The sequence below is a fragment of the Sminthopsis crassicaudata genome, chromosome 6 (genome assembly GCF_048593235.1).
Source record: "Sminthopsis crassicaudata isolate SCR6 chromosome 6, ASM4859323v1, whole genome shotgun sequence".
NCBI classification, from domain to species: domain Eukaryota; kingdom Metazoa; phylum Chordata; class Mammalia; order Dasyuromorphia; family Dasyuridae; genus Sminthopsis; species Sminthopsis crassicaudata.
In genome coordinates, this window is record NC_133622.1 from 164,910,866 (window position 1) to 164,938,452 (window position 27,587).

At 35.6% G+C, this 27,587-nt stretch overlaps 1 protein-coding gene across 2 annotated transcripts in view; it reads left to right on the top strand.

The window, feature by feature from the left end:
- Window positions 1–27,587, top strand: part of ADAMTS3 (ADAM metallopeptidase with thrombospondin type 1 motif 3) — a 281,852-nt gene that overhangs the window by 233,922 nt on the left and 20,343 nt on the right. For both annotated transcript variants that reach the window (XM_074275098.1, XM_074275097.1), the window contains exons 13-19: window positions 607–782; window positions 3,637–3,770; window positions 5,077–5,200; window positions 9,894–9,974; window positions 12,172–12,335; window positions 23,568–23,733; window positions 23,968–24,100. In XM_074275098.1, coding sequence (XP_074131199.1) covers window positions 607–782; window positions 3,637–3,770; window positions 5,077–5,200; window positions 9,894–9,974; window positions 12,172–12,335; window positions 23,568–23,733; window positions 23,968–24,100 — 978 coding nt within the window. The remainder of the gene's footprint in view (window positions 1–606; window positions 783–3,636; window positions 3,771–5,076; window positions 5,201–9,893; window positions 9,975–12,171; window positions 12,336–23,567; window positions 23,734–23,967; window positions 24,101–27,587) is intronic.

Below are 27,587 nucleotides of genomic sequence, written 5' to 3' on the forward strand. Positions count from 1 at the left end.
AGGGGAAGAGAAACAAGGAGATGGGCTCATTCAAAATCTCTGTTCTCTCAAACAGCATCTTGCTTGAAAAAGAAAGGCAATTTTCCAAAAGTATTCACAAAAGGAAAGAAATATCTTTTTTATGTTGAATAGAAGAAGTTCCTTCTTTGGATAGGATTTTTTGGACTAGCAATTTCTCCAGTCTCTGCTATCATGCATAAATTTGCTCACAATATTGGGTTTTTCTGCCCCTCTCTCTGTGAGGGCCATTTGGAGATAAGACTTTTTTTTTTTGCTTTCTTGGGATAAGATTTGATTAATACCTCCTTCAGTAGGAATATATGTCAGTAGTATATGTTGGGGGATACAGAATCCCTTTTCTGATCACAGATACTCATTTTTTTCTTCTTATATTATTAAAATATATATTTTTCAACTTTGAGCATTTGTCTTAAGTATACTGTCTCATGTATGGTAGAAAGATTTTTAAGCTAAGAAGTCTGATTCCAGTCTCTTGAAGCTGGCAGCTCAAAGCCCCTGGCACTGTGCCTGCCGGCCCTGTATAAGAAAACTTCCCATCATGAATCAAGAGCCAAGAAGGCTTTTTAAAGATCATCTTTTCTTTAGGCCAATCAATGGTGGTCAGGATTGCCCTGGTGTTAATTTTGAATACCAGCTTTGTAACACTGAAGAGTGCTCGAAGCTCTTTGAGGATTTCAGAGCCCAGCAGTGCCAGCAGCGGAACTCCCACTTTGAATATCAGAACAGCAAACACCATTGGCTGCCCTTTGAGCATGCAGACGGTGAGTCGAATACTGTTGCTGTGCATGTCTTAATCCATGACACTTTACAATTTAAGTTCAAGGTCCATCGGGTTTATTAAATTCGACTTGATGACACAGGAGGTAAGTGCTGCTCAAAAACCTGAGTTTTCACATGTGAGGACAAATTGAGGCTAATCAATCACAACTGCCTCTTGGGCTTGGAATTGGAACCAGAATAAATGGGACTGGCTAACATTTCAGGGTCCAAAGTGGACTCTACTTCCTGGACATTTCGGCTGATAAAGGGTTGACCCAGCACACATACACACACAATACACACACACACACACACACACACACACACACACACACACACACACACACACATCTCTTTATGAAACACAAGACAAGAGCATTTAATGAAAGGATATTTGGAAATTTTTCTTATTCAATAGAAACATGTTAAGTATATTGATGTACTATAGCAGCATAGAAGGAGTTAGGTGACATGGGCCCAAAACCTACATTTGATGCTATTTATTTATATCTGATCTTATACCAATCATGTAATTCCCTTCATAAGTAAAATGAGTTTTGGCTATACTTTAGTGTCTATATTTCCTGCTGCCTTTAACTTTATGATCTATTAAGTGAAAGAAAGGGAAGAAAGGGGGAAGGAAAGGGAAAGTAAAAGGAGGGGTGAAAAGGGAAAGAAAGAAAAGAGAGAGGGAGGGAAGGGAAGAGAAGAAGAGGGAAAGGGAAGGGAAAGAAAAAGGATAGGAGAAGTAAAAGGAGAAGAGAAGAGATGGAAATGAAGAGAAGGGAATGGAGGGAAGAGGGGGAAAGAGAAGGGGGAAACAGAAGGAAAGAAGGGAAAGAAAGGGGAGGGAAAAAGGAAGGAGAGGGAAGGGGAAAGGAAAAAGAAAAGGAAACAGAAGTGGAGAATAAGTGAAAAGAAAAGAGATAAGGGAAAGTGAAGGGTAGAGAAATGAAGGGACTGCATTCTTATTCTAGCAGTGATTATCAGGAGAAGGACCAAGAGAGTGAGAGATTATAATCCAGTCCAACTGACTTCTAGACTTTAGTACTTCCTTGCCTCTATTATCTGTTCCTAAAGATACAGTGAAAAAGAGGTTCCACCTCTTCTGGCTACTTCTCTGGCAGAAGGATAGAAATGGTCAAGCAGTGCGCCAGTTCAGCCTTCTAGTTTGCAAGAAGGGAGCTCTGAGTTTTTCCACCATCATGTCTTATTCTGCCAGGGAACAAGGATAAGAATAATCAAAATGACCTTCTCCTTCGCCATTCTGCTCCTCAGCTTCCCTAAGGGTAGGAGATGAAGTCACAGCCTCCCTATATTGAGCACTCCTCTATATCTGAAGTTGGATCCTGGCTTTTTTTAGGAATCATGAATTTAGGGAAGCTGGAGGAAAATGAGAACAATTCATTCTGCTCTGATCAAATAATAATTTTTCTATTATAAGCTGGCATTTTGGGCTCTAGGAATTACAAGGTTCCAAGAGAAGTAGGTCCTGGAAAGGAACAAGTATGCAAATGCCTAGTAGAGGCAGCAGGCAGTAAGTTACCTGCTATCTACAAAAATCTGTAAAGTGAAACCAGAGCATCAGCTGGAAGGCTGTTAGCCTGATTATAATTCAGTTCATCTACTCTGAGGTGGGTTTCTTTTCATGTTTTGATATTGCTAATTTTGAGAAAATTAGCACTTCTTTGGCATATTTAGAACTAGGAATAAAATGAGTTTTTTTATATCCTATCTGTGAATATAATGGCCCAGGATTTAAGAGCACTTTAAAATTCACTTTTCCATTACATAAAGTTTCTAAAGTACCGATAAATGGATTGAATTTCAGACTGAATTGTTACTTCCATTTGAGAGGCTGCTAGGTGACAACTCTTGGAGTCAGGGAGACTCAAGTTGAATTGAATTGAAATCTTAACTCAGATACTTGCTTTGTTATCCTGAAAAAATCACTTAACTTTTCTGTGTCTTAGTTTCCTCATCAGCAATAACTGTTATGAGAATCAATGAGATGACTTTTGTAAAGCAGTTTTCAAAATCAACACTGTATAAATGCTAACTATTTTAATTTAGAGTGAATCAAAGAAACTATCTGTGTGAGATTACAGCACACAACATAACCTAACTCATTGCCTGTTTTAAAAGAGTTGAGGCTTCCGCTGTTAGAATGTATGACTTCATTAACAATATAATATGTTGTCTGTCTCTGGGGGGTGCAGTAGATAAGAGTACTGAATCTGTAGTTAGAAGGACCTAAGTTCAAATATGGCTTCAGACACTAAGTAGTTGTGTGACCTTAAGCAAGTCACTTTAACCTCTGACTATCTCAATTTTCTCATTTGAAAAATGAAAATAATAATAGCATTGATTTCTCAGATTGGATGAAGATCAAGTGAGATAATATTTATAAAGCATTTAGTATTATGCTTGATATAAATGCTTAATAGATGCTTCTTTCCTTCATTTCTCACTCTTATCTTAAGTACACATACAGAATTCATCATGCAAAAGTAGCTTTTATTAAGAAACTATGAGAACCTAGATATTGTGTTCAGTGACTCTTACATGCCAAATAAGGGGCTTGTTCTTCAGCTCTGTTGTATTAGTTAAAACCAACTGGAATATGCTGTAAAATCTGTGTCAAGCTCATGTGCCTAAAGAGTTCAGAGTTCCATATAAATACTGAGAATATGGATTTGTCTCCACTGTATCGCTTATTTTTATTTCTTTGTCCAGCATCCCTTTTGACTTCATGTGACTTTGTTAAAACTTGCTATTTTAAAAATAAAGCCAACTCTTCTGTTTAAACTAATCCATTAAATGGAAACAGTTGACATTCTTCTCCATCCTCTGCAGCCAACAAAAGATGCCATCTTTACTGCCAATCCAAAGAGACAGGAGATGTGGCTTATATGAAACAGCTGGTGCATGATGGAACCCGTTGTTCTTACAAAGACCCATATAGCATATGTGTGCGAGGAGAGTGTGTGGTACGTTCAAAGGGATTCCCAATTGATCTTTTTGCATTATGTCTTATTCTTATAATTTTCCCTGTTATACTATCTTGGGGGTTGATGACAGAGATGTGTTAGGATAAGATCCTTTAGGTAATTCCTTAACCCTCCACTCCAATTGCTTATATGGACTATTTGTGCCTGATCTCTGGTAGAGCCTTCTGAGTTCTTATTGGTCTGATCAGTCACAGTTGGACAAATTGTACCTTGATCCAAAATAGTTACATCATTTTGGTTCTATTCTAGAATAAAGGACAACAACCAATTAACCCTTGAAGAATGTAGTAATAGCACAGTTCTGGAAGACCTTATACTATATCTTAACCAAGTCAAGTTGTATCTCTTGCTGATATTGTGAAAGGCAGCAAGAGTCAAAGTAGCCATCATGATGATGGTGGGAGGGGTAGGATGCAGATTATTAAATTTGAAATCCAAAAGACCAGAGTTATAATTCTGTCCTAGTTATGGGCAAGTTAGTTAACCTGTTTGTACTTCCTTTTCCTCATCTACAAAATGAGGATAATAATAGCACTTGCTTCACAGGATAGTTGTGGATAGAATGGCCCAATGGATAGAATGCTGGGCCAGGAGTTAAGAAACATCATCTTCCTTCCTGAATTCAAATCTAGCTTCAGACATTTACTAGCTTGTGTGATACTGGGCAAATCACTTAATCCTATTTGCCTCGATTTCCTCATCTATAAAATGAGTAGAAGAAGGAAATGGCAAACCAATCTAGTATCTTTACCAAGAAAACCCCAAATTAGGTCACAAAGCATCAGAGAAGACTGAATAATGACTTAAATAGAGCAATAACAAAGGGTAGTTGGGAGAACTCTAATAAGAAATATTTATTAAACACTCTGTAAATGTTAAAGCACTTCAAAATTATAATTCTTTTTACTATTATTATTACCTGTGGGATTAAAGTCAAATCATTTAGCCTCTCTGGGCCTTTATTCATGAAAATGTCAAGTGTCAAGTACATAGTATAGGGAGATGCAAAATTCTCCTTTCAAGGAGTTTATAATCTAGTAAAAATAATATCCTTAATTTGTTTCCCAATTTATGACACATCAGTCTAGAAAAGGCAACAGAGGAGTTCAAGATTCAATTTTACTGCTCATGAACATTTCTTTAAACAGAAAAGGGAAATGGAAGCCAGGGAGTTCTGGAAAGTTTCAGATCATATGAATTGTTTCACTTATTCTTATCTTGATTGGGCCGATTTCTAGAATATCCCAGTCTTAACCTGGTAGCATTTATGGTCATTTTTCTACAGAAAGTGGGCTGTGATAAAGAGATTGGCTCCAATAAGGTTGAAGATAAATGTGGAGTCTGTGGAGGAGATAATTCTCATTGTCGCACTGTGAAGGGAACATTTACCAGAACTCCCAAGAAGCCTGGTAAGATCAGTGTCTGTGTATATTCATGTATGTATGTTGGGCTAATACTGGTACACTGTTATTTACAAATGAGAAATTTTCCAAAATCTTTCCCCTCCCCTTGCAAATCACTTTTTTTTTTTACCAGAAGTCCAAAGTGGCATGGGTATATACCTGCACACACATGTATGTATTTATGTGTATGCACATATGAGTAAATATATGTATATGTGTGGTTAACTGTAATTTGATAGGCTAACATGTAATTAACTATAAAGGATCTACTCATTTGGTTATTTCAGGGTAATATTCTTTTAAAGTATTTATATATGTGTGTATGTGTTTCTACATATAAGTATATGTATATATGTTTATATATAAATTCTTTTACTGAATTCATATATATTTCAATACTTGTGTAGAAAAAAATTCATATGAAGATCAAATGATTATAACTATTTAGAACTTTTCTTTGTAAACAAAAAAGCAAGTAGAATACTTGGATGACATATATCTTTTATTTAGTGATTTGCTTTTGAATTTTTGATTAAGCTAGCGAAGACCTGACAATACAAAATCTTATTTTCAGTTGTTGTAGTTTTTGTTCTGTATTATTTTTGTTCTTTTTATTTTAATAATGATGATATTTATTCTGTTGCTATATCTTCTAAGCCAAGCTTTAAATCCTTTTTAAATGCCTACTTTTAAAAATAGAATTAAAGTTCCACTGAAAAGTGAAGTGTTTGCTATTTGGTAGATGACACTGAGTGAAATAATGTTTGTAGGACTCAGCTTGTTTAATGGGGTAAAAGCTATATAAAGTCACTAAATAGCACTAAAGAAAGTACAAAGCCAATTTTTTTGTAATTTTCATCAAATCGGTCAGCTAACATTTCAATGATACTTATGTATATGAATATATATACACAGACTACATACACATGCTTATATATATGTGTGTGTGTGTGTGTGTGTGTGTGTGTATTTCTCAGCATTAGAATAGAATTGTAGATGGAATACTGAACTTGGAGGAAAAGTAAAATTCAAATCATCCTTCAGATATTTGCTAGCTATGTGAATCAGCGAGTCACTTAATTTCTTTGTACCTCAGTTTCCCCATAAGTCCAATGGGGATAATAACCCCTATCTCCTAGGGTTATTGTAAAGATTAAATGAGATAACATTGGTAAAATGCTTTGTAAACCTTAAAGCACTATTATTGAAAATTATTATTATTAAATCTATTCAATTTATGTAATCATTAAAGCAAGATATAGATTTAATATTTTTATTATACCAAATGCTCTTTGTATATGCGATATTATTGACCCATGATCCCCCATCCCTACAATGGAGTGAAGTGCTTTTAGAAAATAATTAGTTCCATGGCATCAGTGTTATAAATGTGCACTCCCTTCATGGAACCAATATAAGGTTTGATGATTTGGAAGTAGGATTTGGATATAAAATATCAATAGGAGTATTGCAATATTATGAGACAAGTTATCATGACTTATACTTTTATTTCTATAATGTTTTTGACATTATATGATTAAACTTGGACATTATATGATAAACTTCTTATAAGTGTAATTTTTACAAAGTGAAAAATGTTCAGTGAAACATTTCTTCTTTGCTATAGATCATTCATTTGGGACCTGGGACAGGCAACGAGGAGCATTTCTGTTCTTGTATCAGAAAACCTATCATACATATATTTTATGGCATATTCCTTGTTCTTTCTAAAGCCACCTTAAGCCAATGTCTTAAAGAGTGGGGGGAAAGTAAACTTGATAAAATTCACACTGAAATACCATCATTACCAAAATGGCCCATGGGAATAATGCTTTAAAAACTTAACTTGCATACAACTATTCTTCCAGTGTATTTTACTCCTACACATGCCAAACACACAAATCAAAATTATTTCAGTGCTATCTTTATTCGGTACAATAGTTTTCTGAGGAAATAATTCTGGGTTCATAATGGTACAAGGATTTGGGCCACTAATCCATTCCCTCCTTCCCAATATTTTTGAGCACTGCTATCCAGAATTATTGGTGTATAATTTTTTCATAATTGTAGATCCTTTAAATATTGTCATTTATCATGAATTTGAGTTATGTATTATTATGAATTATGTTGTTATGACTTTATGTTATGGTCATCCTATAAGCAATTTTCCTGAAAAACTCAAACATTTATTAAATGTCAGCTATTTGCTAGTGTGTTAACAAGTACTTGGGATGCAAAAAAAAGCAGAACAGTCTCTGCTATCAATATTCTTAAAGTCTAATGGGAAAGACAACATCCAAACAACTATGTACACACAAGATATTTGCTGGATAATTTGGAGGTAATCAATAGAGGAAAGGCACTAGCTCTAAGGGAGATTAATTAAGCATGAATAACTTTCTTTCTATATAAAATCAATGAATATCTAAAAGCATTTCAGGCATAAGAACTCATTGTTAGCAAGGTTGTATAGAATGGAATGATGTTTCAGACCGCATAAATAATCAACCCAGAGGTTTAAGGCAGAGGTCATGAGAATGAACTATACCTGTGAAAGGATGCCAGAAATGACTTTCCTCAGTTTCAGAAATTCCAACTAAAATGTAATGTTAATTTGACATCAGTTGTTTTGCAGAGATATTGATAACATAGTAATTCAATAGACTAATCAACCTCTTCCAACAGGGAAGCACTTAAGCAAGAGATGCCAAAAGGAACTCAAGTTACTGGAAAATGAAATCTGCAAGTATCCAAATTTAAAATCACCTACATGATTTTTCATTCATACTTAGTCTTACTTTCATTGACTACTAAATTTGTATCAATTGTATTTAGATTGATAAAATGCCTATGGCAGACAAATGTAGTCAATGAAACAAGAAGACTTTAGATCCTGAAAGCACTAACTTAAGACATTTTATTTAAGGGAAGACAAGAGGAGCCTTCACATTGCCCAAAGGAGCTCGCAATGTATCTCTTTTTGAAACAAAGGCAGCTAAAAATGTTCTGGGTGAGTGATGGTAAATGGAAACAGCAGCAAGATGGGCCTCTATGACGGGCATAAAGGAATGGGCTGCAAGTGGCTTCTGGAGCTTGGCACTTAGAAGCATCCCAGATATAGGCAAAAGTAGTACATTTCACATGTTTTATGATGCATGAATAAGTTTGTGTTATCAGGGACCACAGCAGTTAGTCCATTCAATCAAACTATTAAGCCTCACTAGGAAAAAAAAAACTGAGAATAATGATTTGGTTGACTGCACTAAATATTTGACTGAATTGGTTTGTTAATTTTGCCTTTGAGCATAGGTCTTGACCATTTCTCTGCAGTCAGTTATTCTTAACTGTAGTCTCTGACATAAAGAACGAAAAATCATGACCACCAGCTTAAATATCTCTGTAATATTAATGGGCTAAGTTCAGTTGTGTAGAAGTAAAAGTAGCATAGTAGATAGAGTGCTAAATCTGGAGTCAAGATGACCTGAGTTCAAATCTAGTCTGAGACACTTACTATGACTCTGAGAAAGTTACATAATTCTGTTTGCCTCATTTTCCTTATCTGTAAAATGAGCTAGAGAAGGAAAGGGCAAATCACTCCAGAATCTTTGCCAAAACAAAACCAAAAAGGGTCACAGAGTGTTAGACATGATTAAAACAAACCAACAGCAACAAAAAAGAGATGGAATTCTTTGAATAGCCAATAGGCCAGTATCATGGATCAAAGACTACACAGAGGAAGGGGGAAGAAGTTGTAAGACTAGGAACACACAGATCATGCACGCAGGCAATTAGTCAACTGACATTTATTGATAGCAAATTATTAATAAAATTAAAATAGTAATTAGCAAATGCTTGTTGAATTAAATTTATTGAATTATTAAGTATGCTGTGTCAAGCCCTGTGCTAAATGCCATAAAACATTAACTTGCTGATATTGCTAAATATTATGGCATGGTATGGTGTGGCATATCAGTGGAAGACTGATTTGTATTTATCCCCAATAGGTCCTAATTTCCAATCACCAATCAATTTTTCTTTTCCTTTTTTAGGGTACAATTAACAGTTTTCATCTTGATATAAAAATATTAAATCATTAGAGAATTAGCCATCAGGAGTCCCTATGTAAAAATTTTAAATGGCAGATAAAGATGAGAATATTTAAGAATTTCATGAAGCTCATATAGTCAGGGGTAGAAGCCAACATGAGGGTACTCAATGAGGAGAATGGTTACTTGTCAGAACATAGGAAATGTACAGCTTTTGCCTGAGTTGTTGGTTGTCATGATACTGACAGCCCAACAAGAGGAAGGATGCATAGGTTTGTAACAAAAATTGATGGACCATCAGTAAGTGCTGAAATCTCGAGATGGAGTAATGGGCTTTACATCCCAACTCTACCATGTACCACCCATGTGACTGAGCAAATTTCTTCATTTCTCTAGGCTCAATTGAAGGAGATGGACTAGTTGATCTTCATCACTAATTTATTTCTCTCCTCCCATTAATATGTGTTCATTCTATGCATCAGATGTTACAAAACCTATCAAGTATGCTGAAGTGGCAGACTGCATTTAAGTTTGCGTGCACCCTTCTGCAAGTAGAAGCAATAATAATAATAATAATAATATAGTTTGCTACTAACCTCAGCTATTCCTTCTGTTTCCTTCTTGTGTCCTCCTGATTACTGAACGTGCAAAAGGGTACCTTAAGATGTTTGATATTCCCCCTGGTGCTAGACATGTGTTAATTCAGGAAGACGAAGCCACTTCTCATATCCTTGGTAAGTGTTTCCATCCTTGCATTCTGTACTGTCTACTAAGGTCTATTTAAATGGTCAAGGATCAAAAAATGCATTGGTTTCAAGAACTGAAGGAATATTAAAAAAAAACAGTAATGGTGTACAAATAGACATACAAAAAGGAAAGAATTTCAAGTAGTAGGAGACAAAATCAAGAAATGAAAGCTTTTTAGCTTTGGAGATGAATCCTTGTTAGTTTGTTAATTTAAGGGAGGGAAAGTAAAAAAAAATAAAACATTGCCTCCATTTCCTCACTTATACAATGAGCTGGAAAGGGAAATTGCAGACCACTCCAGTATCTTTGCCAAGAAAACCCCAAATGGGGTCATGAAAAATCAGACATGACAAGAAACAATTGAACAACAACAAAATATATTAAAGCATAATAATATTACAGCATTTGACTATGGCTATGATTACCCTACTAAAAGTAGGGCATTCTACCTATTGCCATGTTGTAATCTGGTGATGTCACATGTCAGATATTCTCTGGCCTGAATAAAAGCCATGTGTTTTGAGTGGATTTGCACCTCTTTGGGGAAAAATATCTGGATGATTTTAGCAAATTTATTCTTGGCCACTTCTGTATTTTCCAGCTTGCACAGTGATCAATAGTATCCCCAATGGTCCTTCTCTTTTTTTCCCTCAGGTACTAATAATCCATTTGAGAAATTACCTGTTCTATTGGCATAAACAAGTAACACAAATAGACTGTGACTAATGTTCCACTTATAAGTACACATTCAGACTTTAAATGTGATCCGTCCTATTGTTAAAGCAACATTAAGGTTTCAAAGACCCAGCTAAAATCATTTGTTGCTTCAGTGGAATTTTTTTTCCATTTTTACCCTATAAGTTGAGAAATGAAATTATTTATACAGTGTTTAGTTGAATCAGTTTTTGAAAACGGATTCTCACTGTTTTTACTTAAAACAATAATAATTGTAAGACCTAGAATTTTGATGTGGTTCTTCTTTCAATTTGTTCTCTCTCTTTTCCTTTCCCTCAGTTGCACAGTTAAGTAAATGAAAATATTATTTTTGTGGACCATAAATTGTTTGCAAGTTATATGCCAGATTTTAACCCCCCAAAAGACTAGAATATATGGGTTTCTGCTTTTATCGTTCTATGCTATGGAATTTTAAATTTTGAGTGCCAGGCAAAAAGTATGCATATGCACCCAATACATACAGAGCCATTTATCCAAACTTAATGTATTTCCTGTCTCACATTACCAGCTATATATTGGACATCTTAAGCTAGATGCCCTAAGACATCTTAAATGTAACATGCTCCAAACTGAATTTATTATCTTTCCTTTCAGCCACTCCCCTCTTCCAAGCCTCCCTGTTACTGTTAAGGTTACCATTATCTTCTGTGTCACCTAGGCTCTACCTGAGAGGCAGTATGGAATAGCAAATAGAGATCTGTCCTCAAAGCCAAAAAGGCCAAGGTTCTAGTACCATCTCTAACAAAACTGTTCTATGACTTTTGGCAAGTTATTTAATCTTTCATCAGGAAATGTTTAATTAAATAAATAAGAATACAATGCAACACAGATAATGTTAATTTGTAATTTTCTAAGTCAGTATGGGGCTACAGGGATCAGTTTCTATTTGAATTTGATATCCCCAGTTTAGGTTACTCTCTAAGACTACTTACTCATTGAAGAGAAACTGTCAGGGTATATTAGTAGAGGGAGATTCCTCACAAGGAATTCCTATTACAATGAAATTACAGATATGTGTGTGTATATGCATGTGTCTATACATATACATTTGACCATGTATATACATATATGCATATTGAATATGAATATATCATATAAGTATATAAATACATGGTATCCTAAAAATCTTATTGCATTTTAAACTCTATCAAAGCTTTAAATATACATATATATATGTATATACATATGTGTATTCATGTATGTATTGTAAGTATATATGTATATATGCATCTCCCATCTAGGAATCTTGCTAGAGATGCCAATATTAATATCCATTGTGGGAAGCGAGAGTCACTTCAAAACAATGAGGTATACTGTAATTGTTATTCTTGCTGTTTAATGATGATACATAAAGATAGAGAAATAGCTTTTAGTTTTTTAGAAAATAATAGGTTTACCATGGATCCTTAGTTCTATAATAACTGGCTTTTCAATTTTCTCTTTCTTTAGCTATCAAGAACCAAGCAACAGGACACTACATTTTAAATGGCCGAGGGGAAGAAGCAAAGTCTCGGACATTCATTGATCTAGGAGTGGAGTGGGACTACAACATTGAAGATGACATTGAAACTCTTCACACTGATGGGCCTTTACATGACTCTGTCATTGTTTTGGTATGTCATATCATAGTCACAATTTCCTTGGTCATCACTTAAAAAATTAAATTTCATTGGGTAGCTTTTATATTGAACAACATCCTTATTGAAATGTATCTTCATTTGGAAGGTTTTAATTGGATTATTTGTTTTTTAATGTGATTATATATAAGGTATTTTAAAATTTGCTTCCACTAAGTTCCTTGCTTTTAGGAAATTCAGAGTATCGGGTTACCTTCTTGTATCCTTAACGTATAACTTGAAATCAGTTCAAACTTCAAACATAACATGATTAACATTCTGAAAGAGTCAGAGGCAATAACTATGTTCTAGGCACTATGGTAAACACCTGAGTTACCCCCCCTCAAAACAAAACAAAACAAAACAAAAAAACAGCATAATTATCCCTGCCTCAAAGACCCCACAATCTACTTGGGGAAGAAAACACATAAAAAGAAGCTGGAATGGATGATGGGAAGTGTTGAATCCTAAAGTCACTGTAGAGAATGGCTTGAATTGATTTCATCCTTTAGAATGATGAATTTCAGGAGATGATGAATCTAGGAAGTCAGGTGGGTGATAAATGATGGAGTGAATGTCCTCGAGCGCCTCCTTAAATTCTTAAATGATGGAGGATCTGGGAGGAGCTTTCCAATATCCAACCTCCATTCTTTTCAATTAAGAGGGGAGAAATCTTTCCCCCCCCCCCCCGTCCCATGCATTGTCACCCTCAATTCAAGACTACTCCATGAATAAATAAGAAACGAAAAGCCAAATTAGAGTACCATTTACCATCAGGTTATCATTTTCTTCCCATATGCACCACTCCCAAACTAGTTTTGAAAATATTTTCACTGACCTATTTAACTTGGACAGGACTTGATACGTTACCACACTTCTGCTTTACAACACATAACCCACTTAGAAGAACAGTGTTGAGCAAAGAATCTGGCACCATCAACAACCCTTGATGCTTCAAGCTCTCAGTAGAATTGACAAGCATCGCTGAATCAAAGGATTAAAAGAAATGAATGGGATCTTAGCCATGGTCCTCATTTTATAGATGAGGAAAAACAGGTACAAAAAAGTTGTCTTTCTTTTAAAAAGAGAACTAGAGAAGAGTAAATGCTATCCTAAATTTCAGAAAGAAAAATAGAGTAGTCTGCAAACTATGGGCAAGGGAATTTAACTTGGACTGCTGGCAAAATTTTAGAATAATTATTAAAATGATACTTAGGGGGAAAAGACAGGGAATAGTCATAAGGAGTAAGTGTAAGCCCATTCATTAAGAATTGGCCAGAAGAAGAAGAAAGGGAAAAGAAAAAGTCATTCCAGACAAACTTCATTTACTTTTTTTGACAAGGTTAAATGTCCAGTCAATCAGGGAAATGCAATAATGTAGTTGACCTAGATATTTCACATGTCACATATAATTAATCTCATATGGATGAAACAGTAAGATGTAGTCTAGGTAATAAATAATATAGATAGGTGGAATTGATTGATATCTAGATGCAAAGAATAGCCATTAATGTTTCAATGGCAATTGAGAACAAGTCCTCTAGGATCATACCTTGGACAAATCAACATTTTATTTAAATGGTTTAAATGAAGGGTTCTTTATTTGTGGTGGTAAATGAGAAAGAGAGAGAGAGACAGAGACAAAGAGGTACAGAGACAGAGACAGAGACAGAGAAAGGAGAGAGGGAGGAGAAGGAAAGATAGACAGACAGACAGACAAGATAGAGACAGAGAGAGAAGGGTGAGGGAGAAAAAGAGGGAAAGAGAGAGGGAGAGAGACAGAGACAGAGACAGACGGAGAGAATCTCTCCTTGAAACAATTTATTTCCTTTTTGATCATATCTACTTTATTTTAAGCATTTAGAATATTATTTTGGGAATGTGCCTATAGTTTTCATCAGACTACCCAAGAGATCCCAGACACAAAGGATAGAGATATGATCAAAAAGGAAGCAAATTGTGAAGCACACTAAACCTATTTTATGCAAGCAAAATTGGTTTTTTGAACCCAAGTATAAGATTTTACACTTATTGCTATTAAATTTTACTATAATAAACTAGGACAATGTTTTAGTCTATGGAGATCTCATAGGATCCTGACTGTCATTCAGCATATTACTTATCCTAAGACTTTTTTCATCTGCAAATAAAAAGAATGTTATCTGTGGCCCAGTGTATTATGATGAAATTTAATAGCAATAAATGAGTTTTATACTTGAGTTTAAAAAATCAACTTTGTTTGAATAGAATAGGGGAGGCCTTGTTTGAGGACAGTTCATCTAATAAAGTTGGAGAAGATTTAATGGACTTCAAATACAATAAGTATCAAAAGTATAATTTAGCAACCAAGATGTATTAAGAAAGAGGTTATTTCAGTATTGTAAATATAGTATCTCTGTATTCTTTTTTTTATTTTAATTTTATTTTATAATTATAACTTTTTTTTGACAGTACATATGCATGGGTAATTTTTTACATTATCCCTTGCACTTACTTCTGTTCAGATTTTTTCCCCTCTTCCCTCAACCCCCTCCCCCAGATGGCAGGCAGTCTTATACATGTTAAATATATTACAGTATATTTACAATATTTATATATACAATATATGTGTATAGAACCGAATTTCTTGTTGCACAGGAAGAATTGGATTCAGAAGGTAAAAATAACAGTTTACACTCATTTCCCAGGATTATGAATTCTTAAAAAAACTTTTTAGCTGTACCTTGTTTCTGATTTCCCCAAAATTATGGTTTGACTTGAGAGTTGCCTTCTTCCCCAGAAGACAGTATCTCTGTATTCTTAAACAACATCTACATTTTAGAAACTGGCCCTTTGTGCTGGCTGTCCCCCATTTTTAGAATTCACTCCTTCTCTCCCATATCTCTTGGTTTTCTTGGCTTCCTTTAAGAGACATAGAGGTGGCATAGTGGGTGCAGCACAGGGGTCTGGAGTCAGGAAACCCTGAGTTTCAATCCAGTCTCATGTACATATTAGCTACGGGAGCCTGAATGTGTCACATAACCTGTCTACCTCATTTTTCTCTACTGTAAAATGGAAATCACAATAACTTGACTTTTATTCTCCACTTCAAATAGAAATAAATAACAGGATCATGGCTCATTAATATAGATCCAGAAGCATCCTCAAACAACATCTAATCCCTAACCTTCTCAACTACTTTACAGAGGAATTGGATAAATCAAATGAAATATTTTTAAAGTAGTTAGTATAGTACTTGGCACATAGATGTCTAATGAAAAATCTAATAAACAATATGTCGAATCACTTCCCTCAAAACTCAGCTAAAATTCCACCTTTTACAAAAACTTTCCCAATGCCCTTTACTAAAAGTGCCATTAGTCTGAGATTACAGACAATTTGTCCTGTGATTTGGCTTGTTTGTACATAGTTGTTTGCATTTTCTCTTCTCCATTAAACTGTAAGCTTCTTGAAGACAGGAATTATTTTTGACCCTTCTTTGTAACCTCTGTGTTTGGTATGGTACCTGGCACATGTAAGCACTTTAAATTTACATTGACTTGATAAGTGGGGATGAGTGTCCAGACAATGAGAAAGAGAATAATGAAAGACTTCAAGATCACATCCTATGGAAATTAGTTGAAGAAATTAGAGATGTTTAGTTTGTGAAAGTGAAATCTTAGGAGGTAAGATGGCGGAGAAGAAACACACGACTCAGTGAACGTCCTCACTCCCTCACAACCAATTAGATAAATTAAGTCTCAAAATTAGCTCAGGACTGATAGATACCACAAGGACTGGAAGCACGACTTACCAGCTGAAGAGAATCTGGAGTTTCAACAGGAAAGGTCAGTTCTCAGGGGAGGAATAAGAAAGACCAGCACAGACGGTGGGGTAGGGGCACACTGCGCCCATTGCGCTGGGAGGGGCTCTGGGATCAGAGAAGCCACTGAGGTAAAGGAATCTGGCACAGGCCGTTAGCTCTTCTCTGCTAATTATTTAGCAGTTCAGAAGAGAAAGCCAAAATATTTTAAAACTCAGATTAGATTTTCCCGGGACCCTGGGGGTGACTCAACAGACTCGGCACCAGGGGGTGTGGCCTCAGCTACCACCTGAGAATAGTTAAGAGATTGACAAGTGGGTGGATACGGCCCAAGGCAACACACACTGCCTAGCTTAGCTGGAGGGAGTGGAACTCAGCTCCAGGAAGTCCCAGAGAAGCGGAACCTTTGAACTAGGGACCGCGGTTTCTGGCAGACACTTCCAGTTTGAGCGCAGGGGCTTCTCACGTCACCTGCTGCAGACATCCACTCCCCACCCGGACACATAGGCTGGGCTTCGTGCTGTCTTCACTATTCTACGCCCTCGAAGCACAATAGTGCTAATCACCTCTGAGGCACTTCCAGGGAGGAGGTGGGGAACTCTCTCCCAGAGCTCTCTCTTAGCTCAGGCTCAGGAGCCGCTGCATCCATCCGGTCTGGGAGGAAGCTGGTAAAGAAGTAAATAATTTCCTACCCCAGGGACAGACCCCAAAAGATTTTTTTAAGTATGAGCAAGAAAGCTAGAAAAACCATAGATTCCTTCTATACAGAGAAAGAGCGGGTATCCAACCCCGAGGAAGTTGACAGCAGAGAATCAACAGACAACAACCTAAAGGGGAACGATTCCTGCCCCCCATCACATAACTCTCTCCTAGAAGAAGCTCTTAAAAAATTGAGGGAGATCGAAGAAAAATGGGGAAAAGAAAGGGAAGTTATGATAGAGAATAACAACGTCCTGAAATTGGAGTTGGAAAAAATAAAGAATTCACAGGAGATGCAGGGAAACAAAATTAGTGAATTAGAAAAGGTTAAAAAAACACAGGAAAGTAGGATTTCTGAATTGGAAAAGATAAAAAAGTCTCAAGAAAATAGAATTTCTGAATTGGAAAAAGAAAATAATTCTCAAAAAAAAAATTAGGGAAATGGAAAAAAACTCAATAGAGCAAAATAATTCATTTAAAAACGAAATTGGGCATTTACAAAAAGAACTAAAAACTGTGAAAGAAGAAAATAACTCCTTAAAAGTCAGGATGGAACAAATAGAAATGAATGATTCACAGAGAACCCAAGAATCAGTCAAACAAAACAAAAAAAATGAGAAGCTGGAGAACAACGTCAAATACTTACTGGGAAAATCTATAGACCTGGAAAATAGATCTAGGAGAGATAATCTGCGGATTATTGGACTTCCAGAAAACTATGACCAAAAAAAGAGCCTAGATTCTATTTTACAGGAAATTATCAAAGAGAACTGTCCAGAGATAATAGAAACAGAAGGGAAAGTAGATGTGGAAAGAATTCATCGAACTCCTTCTGAAATAGACCCTAAAAAAAGAACACCACGGAATATTGTGGCTAAGCTGCAGAATTACCACACAAAGGAGAAAATCCTGCAAGCAGCTAGAAAAAAACAATTTAAATACCAAGGTGCCACAATAAGGGTCACCCAAGATCTGGCTGCCTCCACATTAAAAGATAGAAGGGCCTGGAACCTGATATTCCGAAAGGCAAAAGATCAAGGACTGCAACCAAGAATGAACTACCCAGCTAAGTTTAGCATCTTTTTCCATGGAAGAAGATGGTCATTCAATGAAACAGAGGAATTCTATATGTTTCTAAGAAAAAAACCAGACTTAAACAAAAAATTTGATCTACATCCACAAGACTGAAAAGAAACAGAAAAAGGTACACAGAACCCTTGAGAACTGTAACTCTGTTGTGGGTATATAAAAAATACTCAAGGATAATTTGATTTTACTGATATAAAAGAAAAAAAGGGGGGTGTGGTAAAGGGAAGGAGGTCGGTTCAGAAAAAGGGGAAGGAGTGATAAAAAGAGGGAAACTACATCCCAGGAAGAGACATAGAAAATACACCATATCTGAGGGAACTTAGTGAGGGGGAGAATCATTGTGTGAATCTTACTCTCATCAGAAGAGGCTCAAAGAGTAAATAATTAACATATTTGTTTTTCAGAGAATTTTCTCTCACCTCATTAAAAGGGGGGAGAGGAAAAGGGGAAAGGAAAAGGAGAATAAGTGAAGGGACTTGGAGGGAGGGGGGAGGGATCCTAAAAAAAAAAAAAAAAAAACAAGAGGGAGGGTTGCGCGTCACAAGGGGGGTCTGTAAATTAAATATCGGGGAGGGGGATCAGGGGGGTCAAGGGAAAAAAGTATAATCTGGGGATAATACGATGGCAGGAAACACAGAATTAGTAATTTTAACTGTAAATGTAAATGGGATGAACGATCCCATCAAACGGAGACGGATAGCAGATTGGATCAAAAAGCAGAACCCTACAATATGTTGTCTACAGGAAACACACTTAAAGCAGGGAGATACATACAGAGTAAAGGTAAAAGGTTGGAACAGAGCCTATTATGCTTCAGGTAAAGCCAAAAAAGCAGGGGTAGCTATCCTTATCTCAGATCAAGCAAAAGCAGAAGTAGATCTCGTTAAAAAAGATAAGGAAGGAAACTATATCCTGCTGAAAGGTAGCATAAATAATGAAGCCATATCAATACTAAACATATATGCACCAAGTGGTATAGCATCTAACTTTCTAAAGGAAAAGTTAAGAGAACTGCAAGAAGAAATAGACAGTAAAACTATAATAGTGGGAGATCTCAACCTTGCACTCTCAGATTTAGACAAATCAAACCACAAAACAAACAAGAAAGAAATTAAAAAAGTAAATAGAACATTAGAAAAACTAGGTATGATAGACCTTTGGAGAAAACTGAATGGCAATAGGAAGGAATATACTTTCTTCTCAGCAGTTCATGGATCCTATACAAAAATTGACCATATATTAGGACATAAAGATCTCAAAATTAAATGTAGGAAGGCAGAAATAATAAATGCCTTCTTCTCAGATCACAATGCAATAAAAGCTACATTCAGTAAAAAGTTAGGGGTAAATAGACCAAAAAGTAATTGGAAACTGAATAATCTCATCTTAAAGAATGACTGGGTGAAAGAGCAAATTATAGAAACAATTAACAATTTCACCCAAGATAATGATAATGATGAGACATCATATCAAAATCTTTGGGATGCAGCTAAAGCAGTAATAAGGGGAAATTTTATATCTTTAGAGGCTTATTTGAAGAAAATTGAGAAAGAGAAGATTAACGAATTGGGCTTACAACTTAAAAGGCTAGAAAAAGACCAAATTATAAACCCCCAACCAAAAATTAAACTCGAAATACAAAAATTAAAAGGAGAAATCAATAAAATTGAAAGTAAAAAAACTATTGAATTAATAAATAAAACCAAGAGTTGGTTTTATGAAAAAGCCAATAAAATAGATAAACCTTTGGTAAATTTGATCAAAAAAAAGAAAGAGGAAAATCAAATTGATAGTCTTACAAATGAAAAGGGGGATCTTTCCACCAATGAAGAGGAAATTAGAGAAATAATAAGGAGTTACTTTGCCCAACTTTATGCCAATAAATTTGATAACTTAAGTGAAATGGATGACTTTCTCCAAAAATATAGGCTCCCTAGATTAACAGAGGAGGAGATAAATTGCTTAAATAGTCCCATTTCAGAAAAAGAAATAGAACAAGCTATTAATCAACTCCCCAGGAAAAAATCCCCAGGGCCAGATGGATTCACATGTGAATTCTACCAAACATTTAAAGAACAATTAGCCCCAATGTTATATAAATTATTTGAAAAAATAGGGGATGAAGGAGTCCTACCAAACTCCTTTTATGACACAGACATGGTACTGATACCTAAACCTGGTAGATCGAAAACTGAGAAAGAAAATTATAGACCAATCTCCTTAATGAATATTGATGCTAAAATCTTAAATAAGATATTAGCAAAAAGACTTCAGAAAATCATCTCCAAGATAATACACTATGATCAAGTAGGATTTATTCCAGGAATGCAGGGCTGGTTTAATATTAGGAAAACTATTAATATAATTGACCATATTAATAATCAAATTAATAAGAACCATATGATCATCTCAATAGATGCAGAAAAAGCATTTGACAAAATCCAACATCCATTCCTACTAAAAACTCTTGAGAGTATAGGAATAAATGGATTATTCCTTAGAATAATCAGGAGTATATATTTAAGACCGTCAGTAAGCATAACATGCAATAGAAATAAACTGCAACCTTTCCCAGTAAGATCAGGAGTGAAACAAGGTTGCCCACTATCACCATTACTATTCAATATAGTACTAGAAACGCTAGCCTCGGCAATAAGAGCCGAGAAAGAGATTCAAGGAATTAGAGTAGGAAATGAGGAAATTAAACTATCACTTTTTGCAGATGACATGATGGTATACTTAGAGAACCCCAAAGACTCTGCTAAAAAGCTACTAGAAATAATTCAAAATTTCAGCAAAGTGGCAGGATACAAAATAAATCCACATAAATCCTCGGCATTTTTATATATCACTAACAAAATGCAACAGCAAGAGATACAAAGAGAAATTCCATTCCAAACAAATGTTGAGAGTATAAAATATTTGGGAATCCATCTACCAAAGAAAAGTCAGGAATTATATGAGAAAAATTACAAAACACTTGCCACAAAAATAAAATCAGATTTAAATAATTGGAAAGACATTCAGTGCTCTTGGATAGGCCGAGCGAATATAATAAAGATGACAATACTCCCCAAACTAATCTATTTATTTAGTGCTATACCAATCAGACTCCCAAGAAACTATTTTAATGACCTAGAAAAAATAACAACAAAATTCATATGGAAGAATAAAAGGTCAAGAATTGCAAGGGAACTAATGAAAAAAAACTCAGAGGAAGGTGGTCTAAGTGTACCTGATCTAAAGCTATATTATATAGCAGCAGTCACCAAAACCATTTGGTATTGGCTACGAAATAGACCGGTAGATCAGTGGAACAGATTAGATATAAAGGACAAAAAAGGGTACATCTATAGCAATCTAATCTTTGACAAACCCAAAGATTCCAACATTAGGGATAAAAATTCATTATTCGGAAAAAACTGTTGGGAAAACTGGAAATTAGTATGGCAGAAATTAGATATGGATCCACACTTAACACCATATACCAAGATAAGATCAAAATGGGTCCATGATTTAGGCATAAAGAGGGAGATAATAAATAGATTAGAGGAACAGAGGATAATCTACCTCTCAGACTTGTGGAGGAGGAAGGAATTTATGACCAGAGGAGAACTAGAGATCATTATTGATCACAAAATAGAAGATTTTGATTACATCAAACTAAAAAGTTTCTGTACAAATAATACTAATGCAAACAAGATTAGAAGGGAAGTAACAAATTGGGAAAATATTTTTAAAAACAAAGGTTCTGACAAAGGTCTCATTTCCAAAATATATAGAGAACTGACCATAATTTATAAGAAACCAAACCATTCTCCAATTGATAAATGGTCAAAGGATATGAACAGACAATTCTCAGAGGAAGAAATTGAAACTATATCCACTCACATGAAAGAGTGTTCCAAATCACTACTGATCAGAGAAATGCAAATTAAGACCACTCTGAGATACCACTACACACCTGTCAGATTGGCTAAGATGACAGGAACAAATAATGACAAATGTTGGAGGGGATGTGGGGAAATTGGGACACTAATACATTGCTGGTGGAGTTGTGAAAGAATCCAGCCATTCTGGAGAGCAATCTGGAATTATGCCCAAAAAGTTATCAAACTGTGCATACCCTTTGACCCAGCAGCGCTACTACTGGGATTATATCCCAAAGAAATACTAAAGAGCGGAAAGAGACATATATGTGCCAAAATGTTTGTGGCAGCTCTTTTTGTTGTAGCTAGAAACTGGAAGATGAATGGATGTCCATCGGTTGGAGAATGGTTGGGTAAATTGTGGTATATGAAGGTTATGGAATATTATTGCTCGGTAAGAAATGACCAGCAGGAGGAATATAGAGAGGCCTGGAGAGACTTAAATCAACTGATGCTGAGTGAAATGAGCAGAACCAGAAGATCACTGTACACTTCAACAACAATACTGTATGAGGATGTATTCTGATGGAAGTGGAAATCTTCAACATAAAGAAGATCCAACTCACTTCCAGTTGATCAATGATGGACAGGGGTAGCTGCACCCAGAGAAGAAACACTGGGAGGGGAATGAAAATTGTTAGCACTAATATCTGTCTGCCCAGGTTGCATGTACCTTCGGATTCTAATGTTTATTGTGCAACAAGAAAATGATATTCGCACACATGTATTGTACCTAGACTATATTGTAACATATGTAAAATGTATGGTATTGCCTGTCGTCGGGGGGAGGGAATAGAGGGAGGGGGGGTAATTTGGAAAAATGAATACAAGGGATAATATTATAAAATATATATATATATATATATATATATATATATATAAAATAAAAAAAAAAAAAGAAATCTTAGGAGGTATGAGATTACAATTATTCTATTCCATCACAGAAGGCAGGTTTGGGAATACTGGATAGAGATTACAGAGAATCTATGTTCTGTGTGGGTCTGGTATTAGGGAGAATTTCTAAACAATTTGAACTGTCTAAAGGCACAATGGGCCTCATCAGGAGAAAGGGGAATCTCCTACATAGAAAGAAGAGTCTTCCAGGAAACCGTGGATAACTATTTGTCAGATGTGATACAGCAGGAACTCTTAATTCAAGTTAAGGTTAGAGTGGAAAGCATCTGAAATGTCTCTCCATTCCAAGACTCTGGGATACGTATAAGTTAAAGTTCTACTAATCAGAACATTCTCATCAGTGGATTCCCAGATTTTCTACTTGGTCCCAATTTCCTGAAAGCAAGGTACCTATTTAAAATTTATTTTAAAATATTAGATCCTTCTGTAATTCACTTATATACTAGATGTGTGATTATAATAGTTAGATATATATATATGTTTTTTTTTTAAATGCTTCCAAAACCCAAGTACAAATCACTTTAAAATAAACCTTAGGTAACTCATAAAATGAAAGGACCTTTTATAATAGGAATAATTTCCCTTAACATTTTAAAAATAGATTTTTCCACCCTTACTTTTAAAAACATAGCATGGGGCTCTTAACATGTAACCAATACACCTGATTAAGCTGCTAATTTTTACCGGCTCCTTGAACAAAAAGGAGGCAATTCCTGAAGCAATATAGAACATTTTATTTAAGAGTTTCTGAACTCCATTAGCTGAACTTATAGAGCTATATTATATATTTAATAGATTATTCCTCAAGAGAATGATACACGTTCCAGTTTAACATACAAGTATATCATTCATGAAGACTCAGTGCCCACCATTAACAGCAATAATGTAATTCAAGAAGAATTAGATACTTTTGAGTGGGCTTTGAAGAGCTGGTCCCAATGCTCGGAACCCTGTGGTGGTGGTAAGTAGATCACATTTCTCTCATAATAATATACAACAATAAGAAGAGAATAATTTTTATTCATCTCTAGACTCTAAATACTTTGCCATTTTAGTTTTAGTGATGTACTTCAAAAAAATCTCTTTTTATAGTTGGCATGCTTTTGATGAACTATTGTTTAAAGCTAGTTTTTTTTATATCACCTGGATAAACTTTTCCATTGGGTCCAAAGTAACCTCTTCAAACTTTTCCCAGGTTCTCAGTATACCAAATATGGGTGCCGCAGGAAGAGTGATAATAAAATGGTACATCGCAGCTTCTGTGAAGCCAGTAAAAAGCCCAAACCCATTCGTAGGATGTGCAATCTTCAGGAGTGCACAAATCCCCTGTAAGTATGATTGTTTAAAATATTACTTGATATTCCCTCTCTACTGCAGATAAAAATGAAAAGCAGAATCATAGCACCTGCCTATAGATCTGGAAGGTCATCTAGTACCCAATCCCTTCCTTTACAGATGAAAAGCTGAGGGAAGTGATTTGCTTTAGGTTGCATAGAATAAGCATCAGAGGTAGAACTTGAACCTAGCTCCTCTTACTATAGAACCAGTCCAGTGAACCTCACCATTTCAGTAAATGTCTGCAGATACACATTTAACTATGGATGCAACATGAAGAGAGCCTAATGGTGTCAGATTCTCATTTCTTTGTCCCATCCTAATTTACATGCTCACAAAGATAGAATAGACTGTGTCTGTATAATTTAGTTCTTATTTAATAAACACTTAGTAACAATTAACTGTGTGCAACACTCTGGGAAAGAAGATGATCATTCTAAAAGGCAAGGATGAGGCAAGGCTTCATTTTAGGTAATAGGGATTGTTTGTGCAAATACACAGATGATAGAGATGGTATTCAGGCAGCAGCTACCAGTCTAATTTGTCTGGAGTAGTAAATTTGAAGCTAGATTTATTTTAGAGGCACTGTAATCATTAATCATTATTACTGATCACAGTACTGCCTGCTGAATAGATATCTCTCCTGAGTTCTCTAGACATACAATGTCAGGATACCTTAATAAAACTCATCATTCCCAATAAACTTGACAATTACCCAAACTCTCATTCATGTTGAGATCACTAATATAACCTTCAGTCATTTAAAATATAACCTTGAATCAATTCTTTTTTCTTCGCTCTTCCTCATACCTCAGATCCAATGAGTTTTCTTTTTTGATTATAGTTTTTTTTTTAATTTATTTACAAGATATATGCATGGGTAATTTTCCAGCATTGACAATTGCAAAACTTTTTGTTCCAACTTTTCCCCTCCTTCCCCCCACCCCCTCCCCTAGATGGCAGGTAGATCAATACATGTTAAATATGTTAAAGTGTAAGTTAAATACAATATATGTATACATATCCATACAGTTGTTTTTGTTGTACAAAAAGAATCGGACTTTGAAATAGTGTACAATTAGCCTGTGATGGAAATAAAAAATGTAGGTGGACAAAAATAGAGGGACTGGGAATTCTATGTAGTGGTTCATAGTCATCTCCCAGAGCTCTTTCGCTGGGTGTAGCTGGTTCAGTTCATTACTGCTCTATTGGGACTGATTTGGTTCATCTCATTGTTGAAGAGGGCCACGTCCATCAGATTTGATCATCATATAGTAAGTATTGTTGTTGAAGTATATAATGATCTCCTGATCCAGTGAGTTTTCAAGATGTATTTATTGTACTCCATGATATTTTTCCCATCTGTCCCATCTGTCTACTCACTTAGTCACCAACATAGTTCATACTCTCATTGCCTCTGTCATTTGGATTACATTCACAATTTCCTAATTGATTTCTCTGATTCAGGGTCTTGCCTCTCTAACTCATTCTCTATTTTCTAGAAAAATCATCTTCCCAAGGCATTACTATCTTCCTCAGGGACTTTCCATGCCCCACCATTGCCTCTAAATTAAAATCCAATTTCATACTCCATGTTCCTGCCAAATAGACTACTAACTGCTCCCTGAACTCAATCTCTCACTCAAATCTTACCCAATTCATAACCAAAAGAGTGTCTCAACTACAACATACTCAGCCACCCAGTCTATTTTTTAAAATCTCTGACAAGAGGCTACCTCTCACCTTCATGAGTAACCGTTTCCTTTTTTGGACAATTGTAATAGAAGATTTTTCCAGATATCATCTAAATTTTCCTCCTGGCTATTTCCATCCACTGCTCTAGTTTCCCCAAATTAGGACAAAGCACCAAACCTAATCCCTTCTAGTCCTTGGAGACAATTATTATGATACCTCATAAGATTGCTCTCTTCTCTACTAACCATCCACAGTTACTTCAACAGATTTTAATTTATGTACTCAAGTTTATTTATCATTTTGTTTGCCTACTCTGGAAACTTGTCAGCTTATTAATGCCCTTTCTGCCCTGTGACGCCCCAAACCAAATGGAATTATTCTCTCCTTTCTGTGACTTTCTTAATGTAATTCATTTCTTATGTTTTCTATTTAATCTATTCTGCCATTTCTTCCTTTTCTTCAGTGAATGTTTATCTTTTTTCCAACTATTAAGCCAATTCTGTTTAAAAGGTATTAACTTTCATTATTATTTTTGTGCTTTTTTACCCAAGTTGTTAATTTTTTTAAATATTATTTTTTGCATCATTTTCACATATTTTCCCAACTTTTACTCTGCCAATTTAAAAATTTTTAAATTCTCCCAGGAATGCTTTTAGGTGAAGGTTCAATTAGCATTTGGGGGAGTTTTGGTTGTAGCTGTTTTCACATTGTTGTCTTCTTCTGTATTTGCATCTTGTTCTTCTCTGTCACTGTAATGGATATTTGTGACCAAATTCTTTTTTTGTTGTTTGCTCATTTTTTTGAACTTTGTGTTAAAATTGGGTTCTCCTTACCTGCAGGTACTGCACAAGCTTCAGGCTTTTTTATGCTTCTGTTTTCAGGGCTAGTTCAGGGAGTCTTCAAGTTTTCAAGCTTTCAAGGTAGTGTGATCCCAGGAGAGGTATGAGCCTTGCTCTCCTGGTCTGTACTTTGGTTTTTACCCAGGAGGAGCCCCTGATATGGTGGAACCAAAAGAGCTAGACTCCTTTTACCCTGAAACTATGAAGGACACTTTCTCGGTTGTGACTGACCTCCAGCACTCCTCTGTACCTTGGAACTATGGCCCACAACTATAAATGGACAAGAGAGTTGCCAGATAATTTCAGATTTTGCACTTGGTGCCAGAAAGTAGTCTTCTATAATTTCTTTCTGGCCAGTTTTCTAATCTTCTTACCCTCTCTGTGCTGAGAGCTCCCAAGGGTTGCTGCAACTGCTGATTTTATGGCTGCCTCCAAGATTCACAGTTTCTATATCCACCTTGTGTGATCCAGGCTAGCCCCTCTTCCTTGTGACTGACTTCTGCTGGCCTCCTAAACTGCATTAGGGGGAAAATATCTCACTCTGACCTCTTGCTTAGAAATATATTTGGTACATTATTTTAAAGTTATCTGGGGGGGGGAATTTGGAAGGATTGCCATCTCATTCTGCCAACTTGGCTCCATCCTCAGTCCTAGGCTCTTGAAGGCTACACCAATGTACTGCAAGCTCTGGTTCTAATAAGCAAGAAAAGTAAGACTCAGCAATGGATTTACATGTCAGTCCATCAGTCATGTAATCAACATTTATTGAATGCTTACTTTGTGCCAGAGATTATTAAATACAAAGAAATGCAAAACAATTCCTAACCTGTAGGAGCTATCTCACTACTGATCTCCAGACTTGCCATCACTGACTGCCTTTCAGACATCTCTTACTGACATCCAGTAGATATCTTAAACTCTATCCAAAACGGACCCCATATTCTTT